Consider the following 18,827-nt stretch of genomic DNA (forward strand, 5'->3'; position numbering starts at 1 on the left):
GAGAGAACAAGACACAATACAGCAGCAGTTTATCATCTAACACAGCTAATGGTTTATTTGTTGCTTTATTAACAGACTGACTGTTCACAATGACTCATCTTTTTGGATCTTCTTTCAAACTGACAGTTGAATGCAGATACACAAGCTTTAGATTTAAACTACTTTAACATGTGCTGCCTTGTTTTCGTCAATCAAAGTAAACACAAACTTACACTTCCTCAGACCAGGTTTCAGCCTCTGCTCTCCACCATGTTCCACCCTGGAGGAAGAAACAAAGTCAGAATGAACCTTCTTCGACTAAAGACATTATCTCTTTGATTCCATGTTTCACTATTGTCAGTTCAGCAACATTATCCAGCTGTCTTCCCTCATAAATTGTCAGTTTTCCAGAATTTCTCATCATTACTATTGCACTGTCTCCTTTTTCACTGTCGAGCAGTTCGATGAAAGTTTCAGTCAAATCCACATCTTCTCATTACCTCATGTACATTGTAGATCAGTAGGTGAGAATGTTAATTTCTGAATGTTAAGTCATTATAAATGATAAAGAGTGTCTCCTCAAGTGAATGTGTTCACCTGCTGTATGACTGATAATGACTTGTTATCCTATGATCAGAAAAACTCACTTTTCAGCCAAGAAGTGAGACCGATTTAAAAGATTCTTCAGATTTGAGTCCAGAGAACACTTCCAAAGGAAATAAAAAATTCAGAAGCAAGCACTAATGGGTTAAGTTTCAGAAAATGATAAAAAAAAAAATAATGGTCTTTAAAAAACAAAAAAACATGATGTGACGAGAGGCTGAAGAAAAGAACACGACAAACACATTGATAACTGGATTAGGCCCCAGTAGCCCTGCAACCCCCCCGAAAGGGGGGATAAAGCGGCAACACCCTGCGACCCGAATAAGGAATAAGCGGACATGGAAATGAGATGAGATGAGAAACAGAGTCAGCAGGTGAGCTCCTCTCAGCTGCTTTAAATACAGCAGACAGAGTCAACAAACCAGAAAATTATAGTAGTCATGATACATATAATGGCATGTAATGGCCATGATGATAATGACAACAACAACAACAACAAAGCAATAATACAATAATTTCATTTTATTATAATAATAGCAATCATGTTAATCATCATTGTCGTCGTCATCATCATCATCGGCATTTTGTATTCCCTTTGTAATCCATGGATGATCTCTCTTTAAATGTTTTAAAAAATGAATCATATGCCCTATTCACATCGCCATCATTATATACAATTAATCAACAAGTAATATTCCACTAATTGTTTTATTTGAAATATCATTTGTAAAAAAATATTAGCAATAAGAGTGGCACAGTGGGAAGTTATTCTGGTGGGTCTGGTGATTGTTGGATATAACTTCATGCTGTATATTGTAGTGATAAAATTGTTTGTCATTTTGTGATTATTAGGGTTAAGGAGATCAATGTTCCTCACAGATGAAACTCTTTTTATGACTTTTCTTTATAAACATTTCCTCCATCCAGTCTTTGAACAATTCAATATTGGACCCTGGTGTCCTATATATACAGCTAATAAGTGCACTATTGTTTTTGTCCTTATATATTTCTATAGTTATGCACTCCAGTACATTATTAACAGTCATAGACATGTATTCCAACACCCTGAAGTTCAAATTGTTGTCCACATAGAAAGCTACTCCTCCCCCACCTTTGTTTTTTCGATCTACATGCATAAATTCATAGCCAGTTATTACTGATGGAGTTGAAGAAGTTATTGTCCGGGTCTATGTCTCAGGGTGGACAGGGACTCTCACGCAATTATGCTGCACACACAGCTCACACAGCCAGTGTGCCCGGCCTGGTCCTGTCTTAAATGTTATCAGCAGTGCTGCCGGATCGGACTGTGAACCAACAGTCCTTAGCTTGTCAGTGTGACAGAGAAACAGCGTGTGAGCTCTTGTTGTCTGTTCATACCTCAGAGTGTCCAGTCTCCAGTCTGGATCCTCGAGTCCAGCCGACAGCAGCTTCACCCCTAAGTCTCCTGGATGATTGTAGGTCAGGTCCAGCTCTCTCAGATGGGAGGGGTTGGATCTCAGAGCTGAGGCCAGAGAAGTACAGCCTTCCTCTGTGATCAGACAGCCTGACAGCCTGGACACACACATACATACACACACAATGATTTGTTTTGATCTTTTTGTCATTGTCTGTGTGAACTTTGAGCTAAATCTGCAGTGATCTATTCTTGACCACTCAGGAGCAGCACAACAAAATGTAAAACACAACACTGACATATTAACACAACTGACTTTAAAGACAGGATCCACATACCCAGATCTATCAGACTGCTAATTCAATACAGCTCTCTGTTTCTAAGCCTACTACACAAGAACAAAATGCATTGCATGTAATGACCTGGTCCACGTCAGGCAGAAAATAATAATAATAATAATAAAAAACAAGCTCTATTTTGAAGCTTTTTTACAAGCACTCTGGTACAGTTTTTACATTCAAAGTAATTCTTAATCATTTTGGAAATATGTTTGGCCAAATGTCCTCCATCAGCCTGTGGCTCACCTGCTCACCTTATTTACCATCAGCTGGCCTTGCTGAGCATATTCAAATCAGGAACAGTTTTCACTGTTGCTGTGAGCTGAGTAAAGGTGAGCAGGTGAGCCACAGTCACATGGCTGATGGACAACAGAGGTAGATTTACATCTGGCCAATAATATTATTGTTTATTTACAATTAATTAAAATGTGCCGGGAAAAAAAACAAACAGAAAACAGACTTTAATCATCAGGAAACATCCTAATACAAATGGCATGAATCAAATCCATTGTCCCCAGATCATTATTATGTGCAACAAGTAAAAAAAAATATCACTTTCAGATATTTTAAAAAATGCTAATGTATTTTCCTGTAAAACCTCTGTGATTGATCTCATCTTCTCGCCTCTGTTCTGTTTACTGAATATACAAAAATGTGACATGACTCTCATCTTTTGTGACAAACATAGTTTGGGTTCTTGGGTTGTTTTCTCGGTTGGAAAATCCAGAAATCATATTCCTGATGGACTGTGACTTGAAATCATTGACTTGTATGTCAATCAACATTTAAATGCTCATCTATTAAACAGAAGCTAAACCCTGACCTGAGAGTCTCCAGTTTACAGTGTGGACTCTTCAGTCCAACAGACAGCTCCTTCACTCCTGAATCCTGCAGGTCGTTGTTACTCAGGTCCAGCTCTGTCAGATGAGAGGACTGGGAGCTGAGAACTGATGAAAACTCCTGACAGCATTCCTCTGTGAGGCCGGTGTCATTTAACCTTATGAAAAGAGAAAACAAAAATATTTTCAGTTTCAGTTTAGCAAATTGTTTAGTGTCAGTGAGCAGGACAGATTTTCTATCCAAATCAACTTTAAAACACTATAATAATCCCCAAAAATTAACTTGACCTTGAATCCACTTTTTTAATTAATAGTTACAGTAGTGCTTTACATTTAACCCATAAAAGTTTGGTTTGCTTACAAATACACATGGTAAAAAAGATGCTTCAGCTTACACTGCTCAAATGTGAGAGGTTACTGGCCGGTGTAGATGTAAAACAACAGTTAACTGCAATAGGTAGCTACAGTTCTATGAATTCTCTGTGGCCATTAGATTTTTCTTCATTAAAATGGCTGAAATACATCAGTTTACACACAATGATCAGACAGGGGTGATGTGTGTTCAGAGATTAGAATACCTATTTTGAATTTGTGAAGGGGATGTGCTTAGGTTGTTCTTTAGCACACTGTACCATAGCATAGCATGTGAAAAATTTCATAAAAACAAATGTGTATGTTTCATGCAAATGTTGGGTTTGTTGGAAATTTGATGGGAAATGGGCATGATCGCCCCTGGATGATGATGAGACATTGAAAGGGAAATGTTCACTGTAACATTTACTACATGAAAGAAAAGAGAATCACTCCCACTATGTTTATTACTTGCATCATAATGTTCTTACCGAAGTCTCTGAAGTTTGCAGTTAGCACTTCTAAGACCATCAGAGATCAGCTTCACTCCAGAGTCCTGCAGTCTATTCATGCTCAGGTCTAACTCCTCCAGACCAGAAGACTTCAAGCTGAGAACTGATGAAATATGCTTCCCACATCTGTCTGTGAGGTTACAGTTTCTTAGCCTAAAGTGAAAAACAAAATGACAGTCAACATTATGCAAACATTCTCTCCTATACCTAAACAACTAGGGAGTTTTAGAGCAGTTGGGTATCTTGAGGTCGAACACTTACAAAGCTGTCTTTGATACTTTGAGCACAGGCAGCAGCCTCTCCAGAACTTCATCTGATCTGGAGTATTTTTTCAGGTCGAAGACATCCAGGTCTTCATTGGAACCGAGCAGCAGAAATGCCATAGCTGACCAATGTGCAGGTGAGATTTCATCAACATCTCCTGAGTTCTGGTACTGTTGGACTTGCTCTAGCAGAGACTGATCACCCAATTCATTTAAACAGTAGAACAGATTGATAACTTTGTTATCGTGGGACAGATTCTTGATCTCCTGGTGGATGTAGCTAATTGTCTTCCGGTTTCTCCCTGGACGTCTTCTTTTAAATTTAAATTCTCTCTGAAGAAGCTCCTGATTCTTTTCCTCTGAAAGACCAAGCAGGAAGCGCAGGAACAAGTCCCATTGTCCATAATCGTCGACCAAAGCCATGTCCACTGCGCTTTTATGGAGGAACGAAAGGTTACTTTTCTCTGAAAACAATCTCCACCAACTTTTCTTGGTGTGAAGCAGATTATTTCTGCAATCTATGAAGGTTTCTAATACATATAGAGCTGCAAGAAACTCCTGAACAGTTAAATGTATGAAAGAATACATCACTTGTTTGTGAAGACCAGCTTCTTTTCTTATGAGCTGTGTACAAACTCCTGAATAAACAGCAGCTTCTGTCAGATCAATCTGACTTTTCAAGTCGTCTTCATAGAATACTATGTTGCCCTTCTGCAGCTGTTCAAACGCCAGCTTTCCCAATTTCATGATCACATCTTTGTCTGTTTCATCCTTCTGATAATCCTTCTCATGTTTCCATTTTGTCTGGATGATCAGGAAGTGTGTGTACATTTCACTCAGAGTCTTCGGAAACTCACCTTTGGGAGTTTCTATGAGGAGACTCAGGAGCACAGTGGCTGAAATCCAACAGAAGAGTGGAATGTGGCACATGATGTACAGACTTCTTAAAGGTTTTGACTGAAGATGATTGAGGATCTTCTGAGCCATACCCTTGTCATCGACTTTCTTCTGAAAGTACTCCTCCTTTTGCTCATCATTAAAGCCTTGAACCTCGGTCACCCTGTTGATAAACTTGGAGGGAATCTTAGTGGCTGCGGCTGGTCTACTTGTGATCCAGACTGAGGCTTTGTGGAGCAGTTTCCCTTGGATTAAGTTGGTTAGTAGGCAGTCTAATGTTGTAGTGTGTGTAACACTGCGGCACGTCTCATTTTTCTCAAAGTCCAGAGGCAATCTGCTTTCATCCAGACCATCAAAAATGAACAGAATATTTGAATTGTTGTAGTCTGACATTTCTAAATCCTCCACTTCTTTAAAATAGTGACCTATTAACTCTTTAAGACTCCAACACTTATCTTTTATTAAATTCAACTCTCTGAATGTGAATGGAAATATGAACTGAGTAGTCTGGTTGGCTTTTCCAGTAGCCCAGTCGTGAGTTAATTTCTGCACAGCGACAGTTTTTCCAATCCCAGCGTTTCCCTTGGTCAGAACTCTCTGTGGAGGATTTTCTTCATTTGATAATGGTTTAAAAATGTCAGTGAGGTCAATTTTCTTCTGCTCACTTGAACTCCTTTTACATTCTAATTCAACAACTTCGTGTTTAACTTCCCCACTGCCTCCCTCTGTGATGTAAAGCTCTGTATAGATCTTATGTAACAGAGTTGATGATCCATCTTCCTTTGTTCCTTGAAACAGATTCTCAGTTTGAGATTCAAGGTAAGATTTTAGATCAGCTTGGCACTTTTGGATGTTTCCTGAAAGATAAATGAGATCATAGTTAGATGAATAACATTTATTTTCTCATACTCTTCCATGTTAGCAAATACCACAGATGTTTCTCCTTTCAGAGGATGCCATTGCCATGGCTTTCAAGGTGCCACGACAAGGCAGTAAAGGAGGGGGACTTCTATTTTGTGTAGATGATTTTGCATTAGTCTATAGAGATCCGTTCCTGATATCAGGAACATATCCAGTCTAGAGTTACTGCCATGCACCTGTGACATAAAAGTAAAATCCTTCTCCCTGGGATGTAAGTGGCGCCAGACATCTACCAAACCCAATTCGCACATCATTGCCTGAAGAGTAGTAGATTTTTTGACAGCGGACCTACTTCTGCTGGGAGCCTATCCATACTTTGTCTCAGAATACAGTTGAAGTCCCCTCCTATCAAAATAATTCCCTCTGCTTTATCTACTAGTAAAGTTGCTATGTTTTTGAAAAAAATCTATACAATCTTGACTTTGGGCATATAGATTAAGGAGTGTTATTGTAGTACCCCCAACATTCCCCAAAACCATGACATCTACCCTCCTTATCACTAATTGTCTGTTTAAGATTAAAGTAAACTGATTTAATCACTATATACCTGCTCCACCCATTCTCTTTTTAATTTTAAATGTTATTTTTTTCTGATAGATGAGTCTCTTGGATCATTGCTATAGCACAGTGTAGTTTTTTAAGCTGGCTAAGTACTTTTTTTCTTTTAACCGGACTACCCAGACCCTTTACATTATAGCTAATACAACTTAAACTATCCATGTTCTGTGTATTGTTTGAACCTAATAGCAGCCATATATGTCCATCTTAGTTTCTTTCACAACATAGATACAACTGAGTGATAATATATTGTTGATAAATGACAACAGCCCATAACTAGTCTCAGGTAAAGAGAACACAACAAGCATAAAATAGAACAATTCCTACATAAGGAACATAATGCAGAGAGATGCAGGTAGATAGTGAACTTCCACATACCCAACTGGTTTTCCCTACAGCTATATTAAGCTATTTAGTTTTTTAGGTAGATAAATAAACCAGTTCCCGAAGGGGAGAAGGATGGTGACTGTTCCTCCGTGGGAGTCACACACAGTGTCTGTGCCGCTGTCGTCCAGCTTGTGGAGAGGTTTGCAGCTCAGTTTGCAGGTATAGCCTGCTTGTGGTTTTAAACAATTAAAAATAGAAACAAAACTCGGCGCATGCTGGGGTCACTCAGATTCAGTGAAGAAGGCTCTGACATCCACGTTTCCAAGTACAGCTGGATTATTCCCTCGTCTCTCCCCCCGCTTGTCCACTTGTAGCGGGATATTAAGCTCCTGAAGTGTCGGGAGAGCATCCTTGAGTGTCGGGTATCCTCTAAGATTTTTAGCTGTGCCGGATAGGTGCATTTGGCTCTGATGTTTTTCTGCTTTAACTTTTTGACGACCTCTCGCACCTGCCTTCTTTTCTTTTGTAACTCTGGGGAGTAGTCATGGTTGAAATATATCTGTTCTTCTTTGTAAACATTTCGTTTTTGACTCGAAGCCTGTCTAAGAATCGCCTCTTTGACCGAGTAATCCACAGATCTGACAATCAGGGACCTTGGAGCAGCAGCTGGGTTTTTTGGTTTAGCTGTTAGAGCTCGGTGCGCTCGGTTCAGTTCAGGCATTGGTTCAAGAGCTGATTGAATCAGCTCCTTCATGAACCTCTTAAAGTCTTTTCCCACGCTGTCTTCCGGTACACGATATATTCTCAAATTGTTACGTCTTGACCTGTTCTGCAAATCTTCACCTCTGGCCGTTAGGTCCATCTTTCGGTGCAACAGATAGCATATCGCTCTTTCACATCTCCTCCCGTTGTCTTCTGTGGCACTGATACGGTCCTCTGCCTCTGTGGTTCCTTTCTCTAGTTTTGTCATTTCAGATTTTAGCTCAGCCATTGATGATTCCAACTTCAATAGCGATACTTTGGTCTGGTTATGTCCCTCTCGATTTTCTGCCCTTAGCTTCTCCAGCTCGGCTAGTATTTTGGATTCTGCGTGGTGGATGCTAGCAGCACTAGCCATGTCACCAGCCGGAGATTGGTTTTGTTTTAAATTTTCGTTCTTCTCTTTTGAGCTCTCCTGTTTACTTGAACCCTTGCCTCTGGAGGAAGTTGCCATTGTAAATTAACGTTGTTTCAAACAAACTACTAAGTGTTAAGTAGTTTGTTAGGATATTAAACATTCAGACGGACGGAGCTCAACTTTTAGGCTGCTGCCTTCTGCATGACGTCACCGGAAGTCCTATTTGCTGTTAGTTTTACGCTGTAAAACACAGTTTGTTGCATGTTTTCTTTGCGCTCATGAAGAGCTGATTCGAGCCTCTCCACTCTGTGGAGCTAAAGTGTTAGCTTAGCTGCTGCTTCGAGCGATAGCTCTTTGTATTTCTCTCTCTCTCTCTCTTAACTAACCCACATGTACCGTCCCTTTAATTCTTAATATTTTACAAATATTTACATTTAAAGTGAACCCTTCTTTGAGACTGTTTTTGGTCTGGTTATTGGTCCCTGATTCCAGGGCTGTGCCCTGTTTTAACGATTTGATTATTACTTTTTATTTAATTTTGATCAATTTAATTTCAACAATTACTATCAATAATTATTCATTTCTAACAACCACACCTGCCCTACAATTGATCCCAACACTGTCGTCAGGATTCAGACACTCTGCTGCCATCTAGTGGCTACAGTTATCAAGAGCTGCGGCTTCACCGCGGTTAATACGCAGCAGCAAACAGGTTGTATGAAAGGAGAAACATCTGTATATATATATGTGCAGATGTGTGCTAAACTTTCGGACAAACTCAAACAGATTCAAGACTTAAAGGGACAGTTAACCCCAAATCAAAAATAATATTTATTCCTCTGACCTGTCATGTTTGTTATATGTCTAGATTGTTTTGGTGTGTGTTGCCGAGATATTGACCTTATATGACTGCTGTCTTTCCAGAAATCATGACCCAGATACTCAAAATAATCCACAAACCTTGTTGTGAGCAGTTTCATGTAAGAACTATGTGCATCTGTGCATCTACTCATGGTTTTAGCTAAGTAAGCTAACTTAGCTAGCTATCATTAAATCTCAGCGTGGTCAATGCTATTATTGTTTACTGTCACGAACATGAGCCTATCGTCCAAGAGCAGAGACAAGCTTCTGCGTGATGAGCACCATGAGCCATAATACAGCCTAGTTCCCTTATATTCCAGAGGGCAGACATCTCTATATCTCCAATAATCAGCATTTCACACCAAAACATTCTTGATGGATACATAACACTACAGGACATCATGCTCTAAGGCTGGCGGACTAGCAAGACTCAGTTTAGCATCTATTCAGGAACCAAAAAATTGCATAAAGGGCAAAACGGGCAGATGACAGGGAAGAAAAGCTGATGGCCAATAACGGCAGGATGGTAAAGTCACATTTGCAGCTTTAAGTGTGTTGTCTCCATAATATACTGTGTGTTCATTATTTCTGAATCTAGTCATGTTTTAATAGTAGAAGTATAGTGAACTTTTTTATCATTTGGCTTTGAAAAACCTGTTTAATATACAGGTATGTTGTATGTTTTTTTGTGTTTAAACAGTCGAATACCTTTGGTTTTGGTAGAAACATCAGTGGTCTCATCTGTTCTGTTGGGAGGTTGGACTGAAACAGAAACATACAACATCTTTTGAAAAATGCTAAATATTTAAAGGCATTTTGGTGGTTACATTTCAAGCACAAGAACAAGTATTAAAGGCATTAACTTGACTTATTAATTCAGGGGGAACATTTACCTGCTGTGGAATTATTGGTGATATTGGTGATAATGTCTCTTCCAGTGTTGACACCAGTCAAATGAGGTGTGTTGATGACACTTCCAGGCTGTGCTGTGACTGTTGTGCTGCCAACTTGAGTTTCAGCTGTTAGAAAATAGACAAAATAATTCAACTCACTTTCCTTTTATCGATGTCTGAACTATGTTAAGGGGGTCCAGAGATTCTACTTTGTTTGAGCAGATCGACCTGAAAGATTAAGAACAAATAAAGTCTGGTAAAGCCGCTGGGTAAGGCCTGTTGTTGAACCTCAGATTCAGGCAGAATGATGCAGATTCCATTCTGGTCATGTCACAGTGGACATTATATGGTACATGAATCTGAGCTTGTGTTGAAGCAACAGAAATTTTTCAGCTTTTCTCCTTCATGAGAGAATAAAACAGTACTGTAGATTCGGTCCTGCTTCAGGCTACTTCGTGGAAAAAGCAGGCTAATGGACACCCTACATTATTTTGAAAATCATAAATAAATAGCTATGCTAGTAGCTTGGTTGCTCACACTGACTGTAATTCATCTTAAGATGATGATGAAAAACTACATGATGCCTTCCAATATGATGCAATCCAATACTAAGACATAAAAATGGTGAGGAAATTCCACCTTATTAAAAACAACCTGAACACTAGAAGGAAGTTTGTACTATGTGACGTATATTGGACTGTGAAGTGTGTCTGCTGGGTTCAGACCTGCAGAGGAGGTACATGTTTGTCCAGTTGAAAAGGGAAAACTCAAACCACAGAGAGGAAGTATGTCTTCTTTCAATTCTGAAAACGTACAAGACTCGCTTGGTTGTGATTGGCCAGTGAACCCAGTCCTGAAAAATATATGCATCACGCCCTCATGCCCTGAGAGGGCGAGTAAAGAGACTGGGCCGAACAGATGAAGAGACATCTTATCAAAAGAATCAATATTCCTGCACACACCAGGATAAGTTTGACACTATTTTATTAACAGTTACATTAAAAACAAGAAGAAGCAAACTACGTGTTTCGCATGTAGCTTCATCAGATTTGCTCCAATCAGACCATGAATCTGATTAGATCTGGAATATTGATTTTGTGATCTGCTATGATTTGCCCTGTACTGGCTGCACCCAGAAGGGAAGCACTGCTGTGCATGGGGTATCTTCCATTTTTAAAAGAGACATCTTATGTCGACATGTTAAACCTTTGACATGAAAGCTTATCATTCAAAGGAGAGCTGACCATGAAGTTAGCAGTATGACTACCAGGACCTGAACCTTAGAACTAAGGGAGAAGTTTCTAGGAGTTTTTATATGTCACATTATTTACTTGTTTATCCATGTATTTGGATTCATGCATTTTTTTTCACAAGCTCATATTAGGGGATACAGACACACACAGAATCATTTCTGAACATCTTTCCACAAACTGTTTGTTTCAGAGCGTTTTTTTGTCACACTTTCATCAGAGCAACACTTGTTAGACGGACAGACACAAGTAGTCTGTTGGTTGGTTCCAAGTTAGTCTGATAGTTGGTTGGTTCCACAAGTTAGTCTGTCGGTTGGTTGGTTCCACAAGTTAGTCTGTTGGTTGGTTCCAAGTTAGTCTGTTGGTTGGTTCCACAAGTTAGTCTGTTGGTTGGTTCCAAGTTAGTCTGTTGGTTGGTTGGTTCCACAAGTTAGTCTGTTGGTTGGTTCCAAGTTAGTCTGTTGGTTGGTTTGTTCCACAAGTTAGTCTGTTGGTTGGTTCCAAGTTAGTCTGTTGGTTGGTTCCACAAGTTAGTCTGTTGGTTGGTTCCAAGTTAGTCTGTTGGTTGGTTCCACAAGTTAGTCTGTTGGTTGGTTGGTTCCACAAGTTAGTCTGTTGGTTGGTTCCAAGTTAGTCTGTTGGTTGGTTCCAAGTTAGTCTGTTGGTTGGTTCCACAAGTTAGTCTGTTGGTTGGTTCCAAGTTAGTCTGTTGGTTGGTTCCAAGTTAGTCTGTTGGTTGGTTCCACAAGTTAGTCTGTTGGTTGGTTCCAAGTTAGTCTGTTGGTTGGTTGGTTCCACAAGTTAGTCTGTTGGTTGGTTCCAAGTTAGTCTGTTGGTTGGTTTGTTCCACAAGTTAGTCTGTTGGTTGGTTCCAAGTTAGTCTGTTGGTTGGTTCCACAAGTTAGTCTGTTGGTTGGTTGGTTCCACAAGTTAGTCTGTTGGTTGGTTCCAAGTTAGTCTGTTGGTTGGTTCCAAGTTAGTCTGTTGGTTGGTTCCACAAGTTAGTCTGTTGGTTGGTTCCAAGTTAGTCTGTTGGTTGGTTCCACAAGTTAATCTGTTGGTTGGTTCCAAGTTAGTATGTTGGTTGGTTCCACAAGTTAGTCTGTTGGTTGGTTCCAAGTTAGTCTGTTGGTTGGTTCCACAAGTTAGTCTGTTGGTTGGTTCCAAGTTAGTCTGTTGGTTGGTTCCACAAGTTAATCTGTTGGTTGGTTGGTTCCACAAGTTAGTCTGTTGGTTGGTTCCAAGTTAGTCTGTTGGTTGGTTCCACAAGTTAGTCTGTTGGTTGGTTCCAAGTTAGTCTGTTGGTTGGTTCCAAGTTAGTCTGTTGGTTGGTTCCAAGTTAGTCTGCTGGTTGGTTGGTTCCACAAGTTAGTCTGTTGGTTGGTTCCAAGTTAGTCTGTTGGTTGGTTCCACAAGTTAGTCTGTTGGTTGGTTCCAAGTTAGTCTGTTGGTTGGTTCCACAAGTTAGTCTGTTGGTTGGTTCCAAGTTAGTCTGTTGGTTGGTTCCAAGTTAGTCTGTTGGTTGGTTCCAAGTTAGTCTGCTGGTTGGTTGGTTCCACAAGTTAGTCTGTTGGTTGGTTCCAAGTTAGTCTGTTGGTTGGTTCCACAAGTTAGTCTGTTGGTTGGTTCCAAGTTAGTCTGTTGGTTGGTTCCACAAGTTAGTCTGTTGGTTGGTTCCAAGTTAGTCTGTTGGTTGGTTCCACAAGTTAATCTGTTGGTTGGTTCCACAAGTTAGTCTGTTGGTTGGTTCCAAGTTAGTCTGTTGGTTGGTTCCACAAGTTAGTCTGTTGGTTGGTTCCAAGTTAGTCTGTTGGTTGGTTCCACAAGTTAGTCTGTTGGTTGGTTCCAAGTTAGTCTGTTGGTTGGTTCCACAAGTTAATCTGTTGGTTGGTTCCACAAGTTAGTCTGTTGGTTGGTTCCATTTAGTCTGTTGGTTGGTTCCACAAGTTAGTCTGTTGGTTGGTTCCACAAGTTAGTCTGTTGGTTGGTTCCAAGTTAGTCTGTTGGTTGGTTCCACAAGTTAGTCTGTTGGTTGGTTCCAAGTTAGTCTGTTGGTTGGTTCCACAAGTTAATCTGTTGGTTGGTTCCACAAGTTAGTCTGTTGGTTGGTTCCAAGTTAGTCTGTTGGTTGGTTCCACAAGTTAGTCTGTTGGTTGGTTCCAAGTTAGTCTGTTGGTTGGTTCCACAAGTTAGTCTGTTGGTTGGTTCCAAGTTAGTCTGTTGGTTAGTTGGTTCCACAAGTTAGTCTGTTGGTTGGTTCCAAGTTAGTCTGTTGGTTGGTTCCACAAGTTAGTCTGTTGGTTGGTTCCAAGTTAGTCTGTTGGTTGGTTCCACAAGTTAATCTGTTGGTTGGTTCCACAAGTTAGTCTGTTGGTTGGTTCCAAGTTAGTCTGTTGGTTGGTTCCACAAGTTAGTCTGTTGGTTGGTTCCACAAGTTAGTCTGTTGGTTGGTTCCAAGTTAGTCTGTTGGTTGGTTCCACAAGTTAGTCTGTTGGTTGGTTCCACAAGTTAGTCTGTTGGTTGGTTCCAAGTTAGTCTGTCGGTTGGTTCCACAAGTTAGTCTGTTGGTTGGTTCCAAGTTAGTCTGTTGGTTGGTTCCACAAGTTAATCTGTTGGTTGGTTCCACAAGTTAGTCTGTTGGTTGGTTCCAAGTTAGTCTGTTGGTTGGTTCCACAAGTTAGTCTGTTGGTTGGTTCCACAAGTTAGTCTGTTGGTTGGTTCCAAGTTAGTCTGTTGGTTGGTTCCACAAGTTAGTCTGTTGGTTGGTTCCACAAGTTAGTCTGTTGGTTGGTTCCAAGTTAGTCTGTTGGTTGGTTCCACAAGTTAGTCTGTTGGTTGGTTCCAAGTTAGTCTGTTGGTTGGTTCCACAAGTTAGTCTGTTGGTTGGTTCCAAGTTAGTCTGTTGGTTAGTTGGTTCCACAAGTTAGTCTGTTGGTTGGTTCCAAGTTAGTCTGTTGGTTGGTTCCACAAGTTAGTCTGTTGGTTGGTTCCACAAGTTAGTCTGTTGGTTGGTTCCAAGTTAGTCTGTTGGTTGGTTCCACAAGTTAGTCTGTTGGTTGGTTCCACAAGTTAGTCTGTTGGTTGGTTCCAAGTTAGTCTGTTGGTTGGTTCCAAGTTAGTCTGTTGGTTGGTTCCAAGTTAGTCTGTTGGTTGGTTCCACAAGTTAATCTGTTGGTTGGTTCCACAAGTTAGTCTGTTGGTTGGTTCCAAGTTAGTCTGTTGGTTAGTTGGTTCCACAAGTTAGTCTGTTGGTTGGTTCCAAGTTAGTCTGTTGGTTGGTTCCACAAGTTAGTCTGTTGGTTGGTTGGTTCCACAAGTTAGTCTGTTGGTTGGTTGGTTCCACAAGTTAGTCTGTTGGTTGGTTCCAAGTTAGTCTGTTGGTTGGTTCCAAGTTAGTCTGTTGGTTGGTTGGTTCCACAAGTTAGTCTGTTGGTTGGTTCCAAGTTAGTCTGTTGGTTGGTTCCACAAGTTAGTCTGTTGGTTGGTTCCACAAGTTAGTCTGTTGGTTGGTTCCACAAGTTAGTCTGTTGGTTGGTTCCACAAGTTAGTCTGTTGGTTAGTTGGTTCCACAAGTTAGTCTGTTGGTTGGTTCCAAGTTAGTCTGTTGGTTGGTTCCACAAGTTAGTCTGTTGGTTGGTTCCACAAGTTAGTCTGTTGGTTGGTTCCAAGTTAGTCTGTTGGTTGGTTCCACAAGTTAGTCTGTTGGTTGGTTCCACAAGTTAGTCTGTTGGTTGGTTCCAAGTTAGTCTGTTGGTTGGTTCCACAAGTTAGTTTGTTGGTTGGTTGGTTCCACAAGTTAGTCTGTTGGTTGGTTCCAAGTTAGTCTGTTGGTTGGTTCCACAAGTTAATCTGTTGGTTGGTTCCACAAGTTAGTCTGTTGGTTGGTTCCAAGTTAGTCTGTTGGTTGGTTCCACAAGTTAGTCTGTTGGTTGGTTGGTTCCACAAGTTAGTCTGTTGGTTGGTTGGTTCCACAAGTTAGTCTGTTGGTTGGTTCCAAGTTAGTCTGTTGGTTGGTTCCAAGTTAGTCTGTTGGTTGGTTGGTTCCACAAGTTAGTCTGTTGGTTGGTTGGTTCCACAAGTTAGTCTGTTGGTTGGTTGGTTCCACAAGTTAGTCTGTTGGTTGGTTCCACAAGTTAGTCTGTTGGTTGGTTCCAAGTTAGTCTGTTGGTTGGTTCCACAAGTTAATATGTTGGTTGGTTCCACAAGTTAGTCTGTTGGTTGGTTCCACAAGTTAGTCTGTTGGTTGGTTCCACAAGTTAGTCTGTTGGTTAGTTGGTTCCACAAGTTAGTCTGTTGGTTGGTTCCAAGTTAGTCTGTTGGTTGGTTCCACAAGTTAGTCTGTTGGTTGGTTGGTTCCACAAGTTAGTCTGTTGGTTGGTTCCAAGTTAGTCTGTTGGTTGGTTCCACAAGTTAATCTGTTGGTTGGTTCCAAGTTAGTCTGTTGGTTGGTTCCACAAGTTAGTCTGTTGGTTGGTTCCATTTAGTCTGTTGGTTGGTTCCACAAGTTAGTCTGTTGGTTGGTTCCAAGTTAGTCTGTTGGTTGGTTTCACAAGTTAGTCTGTTGGTTGGTTCCAAGTTAGTCTGTTGGTTGGTTCCACAAGTTAATCTGTTGGTTGGTTCCACAAGTTAGTCTGTTGGTTGGTTCCAAGTTAGTCTGTTGGTTGGTTCCACAAGTTAGTCAGTTGGTTGGTTCCACAAGTTAGTCTGTTGGTTGGTTCCAAGTTAGTCTGTTGGTTGGTTCCACAAGTTAGTCTGTTGGTTGGTTCCAAGTTAGTCTGTTGGTTGGTTCCACAAGTTAGTCTGTTGGTTGGTTCCACAAGTTAGTCTGTTGGTTGGTTCCACAAGTTAGTCTGTTGGTTGGTTCCAAGTTAGTCTGTTGGTTGGTTCCACAAGTTAGTCTGTTGGTTGGTTCCACAAGTTAGTCTGTTGGTTGGTTCCACAAGTTAGTCTGTTGGTTGGTTCCAAGTTAGTCTGTTGGTTGGTTCCACAAGTTAGTCTGTTGGTTGGTTCCAAGTTAGTCTGTTGGTTGGTTCCACAAGTTAGTCTGTTGGTTGGTTCCACAAGTTAGTCTGTTGGTTGGTTCCACAAGTTAGTCTGTTGGTTGGTTCCAAGTTAGTCTGTTGGTTGGTTCCACAAGTTAATATGTTGGTTGGTTCCACAAGTTAGTCTGTTGGTTGGTTCCACAAGTTAGTCTGTTGGTTGGTTCCACAAGTTAGTCTGTTGGTTAGTTGGTTCCACAAGTTAGTCTGTTGGTTGGTTCCAAGTTAGTCTGTTGGTTGGTTCCACAAGTTAGTCTGTTGGTTGGTTGGTTCCACAAGTTAGTCTGTTGGTTGGTTCCAAGTTAGTCTGTTGGTTGGTTCCACAAGTTAGTCTGTTGGTTGGTTCCAAGTTAGTCTGTTGGTTGGTTCCACAAGTTAATCTGTTGGTTGGTTCCACAAGTTAGTCTGTTGGTTGGTTCCATTTAGTCTGTTGGTTGGTTCCACAAGTTAGTCTGTTGGTTGGTTCCAAGTTAGTCTGTTGGTTGGTTTCACAAGTTAGTCTGTTGGTTGGTTCCAAGTTAGTCTGTTGGTTGGTTCCACAAGTTAATCTGTTGGTTGGTTCCACAAGTTAGTCTGTTGGTTGGTTCCAAGTTAGTCTGTTGGTTGGTTCCACAAGTTAGTCAGTTGGTTGGTTCCACAAGTTAGTCTGTTGGTTGGTTCCAAGTTAGTCTGTTGGTTGGTTCCACAAGTTAGTCTGTTGGTTGGTTCCAAGTTAGTCTGTTGGTTGGTTCCACAAGTTAGTCTGTTGGTTGGTTCCAAGTTAGTCTGTTGGTTGGTTCCACAAGTTAGTCTGTTGGTTGGTTCCACAAGTTAGTCTGTTGGTTGGTTCCAAGTTAGTCTGTTGGTTGGTTCCACAAGTTAGTCTGTTGGTTGGTTCCACAGGTTAGTCTGTTGGTTGGTTCCACAAGTTAGTCTGTTGGTTGGTTCCAAGTTAGTCTGTTGGTTGGTTCCACAAGTTAGTCTGTTGGTTGGTTCCAAGTTAGTCTGTTGGTTGGTTCCACAAGTTAGTCTGTTGGTTGGTTCCACAAGTTAGTCTGTTGGTTGGTTCCAAGTTAGTCTGTTGGTTGGTTCCACAAGTTAGTCTGTTGGTTGGTTGGTTCCACAAGTTAGTCTGTTGGTTGGTTCCACAAGTTAGTCTGTTGGTTGGTTCCAAGTTAGTCTGTTGGTTGGTTCCACAAGTTAGTCTGTTGGTTGGTTCCAAGTTAGTCTGTTGGTCGTTTGGTTCATCAGAGCAACACTTGTTAGACGGACAGACACAAGTTAGTCTGTTGGTTCCTGTTGGTTGGTTCCAAAAACTAAACTTTGTCTTTCAGGGCTTCCATACATACCAGAGAATACAGCAGCTTTACCTTCACTCTGAGAGGAAGGTCTTCTGTCCTCTGAAGTCTCTCCAACATCACCAACATTCACTGACACTGAGAGAGAGGTGAAGAGAGAGATTATGGCTGGGTTGCACCAACAAGGATTCATTTAATCTAAGATTAGCTCTAATCTGAGTTTAGTAAAACTAGGTTTAAAATGAGTTAATCCAGATTTTAAATTAGGCAGAGCTCTGTTGCACTATTAAAATGAATCTCTGCTCAGTTAAACAATGTTTATTTATGTAAACAATCAAACCTCCATCCTCTCCAATAACAATTACTGACAGCTTCAACCCTTTCTCCTAATTATGAAATTAGACCTCTTTGTTTTTCTTTGCTGAAAACAATGAGCTTCTGTACTGAGAGCCCTGTCCCTTTACAAGTATTGTGTCGTCAACTCACTCTCTTCTTCTGAAAATGATATTAAGATTAAAAAATGTGACTGACCTTCTGGTCCTGAGCTGTTGGCTGACAGACTCTGCACCAGGTCATTCCTCTTTATCTTCTCTAAAATCTTCTTGGTCACCTTCAGAGCTCCATCAAGTGTAAAGGTGTTCACCATCAGATCCACTGTGTCCCGTCTTTCTGCACTCTCCAGCTTGGATTGTTTGATGGGTTGGTAGCCTTCCAGGATGTCAGGCTGCTTCAGATACCATTTGAAATCCTTGAATTCGTCAACTTTTAGATCCTCCAGAGTGTTGAAAATGTCCTCTGGAGTCATCGTGGCTCCCTGCTAAAGACAGGCAGTGTTATTACCTGAAGGAAACCAGCCAGGCTTCCAGCAGTTGGGAAACATCAGGGAAGACCGGTCTTAACTCTTGAGCAGCTGCTGCATTTATTATCTGACACACTGCAACCTGTACTGACAACATACACAAACTGCTAACCTTTTTATTCTCTGCTCTGCTCACAGTCATCGTCTCTTTTCTGACACTCTCTCTCTTTTATGACCACACTGCCTACGCACAGCGAGCACATGTTGATAATTACAACACAGAAACGAGCTTTGTTTGAGAAAAGACTGCTGATAAAAAAATATTCTACATCGGAGATCAGACAACGAAACGACCCTGGTTGTACGGACTGACCAATCAGTGGTCTGCAGTGTTAACTCCACCTTTTAGTAACAGATCAGTGTGCCAGATGTCAACAGGACAGTAACATGCATGGCTTACTTCTTGCCTAAAATGTCTTCAGACAATTCTTCAGAAATTTCACTGAGCTATTTTCCTAATATAAGAGAAAGTTTCCAAACGAGACACCATGTTGGTCTGGTTTTAAATATACATGGATCACGAGTGGCATTCGTCCAATCAGGTGCAGCC

General features: G+C 40.8%; 1 protein-coding gene across 1 annotated transcript; it reads right to left on the bottom strand.

The window, feature by feature from the left end:
* Positions 1-230: 230 nt before the first annotated feature.
* Positions 231-18,223, bottom strand: LOC311256203 (protein NLRC3-like; the record flags this gene model as incomplete). Its single annotated transcript, XM_084351052.1, has 7 exons — positions 231-259; positions 3,219-3,310; positions 3,995-4,168; positions 4,277-6,032; positions 9,668-9,721; positions 9,853-9,978; positions 17,950-18,223. 7 exons carry the CDS (start codon positions 18,221-18,223, stop codon positions 231-233), a joined length of 2,505 nt encoding a protein of 834 aa, XP_084207178.1.
* Between the last annotated feature and the right edge of the window lie 604 nt (positions 18,224-18,827).

Source organism: Pagrus pagrus, assembly GCF_965226575.1.
Source record: "Pagrus pagrus genome assembly, chromosome: 4".
In the NCBI taxonomy this organism is placed as follows: domain Eukaryota; kingdom Metazoa; phylum Chordata; class Actinopteri; order Spariformes; family Sparidae; genus Pagrus; species Pagrus pagrus.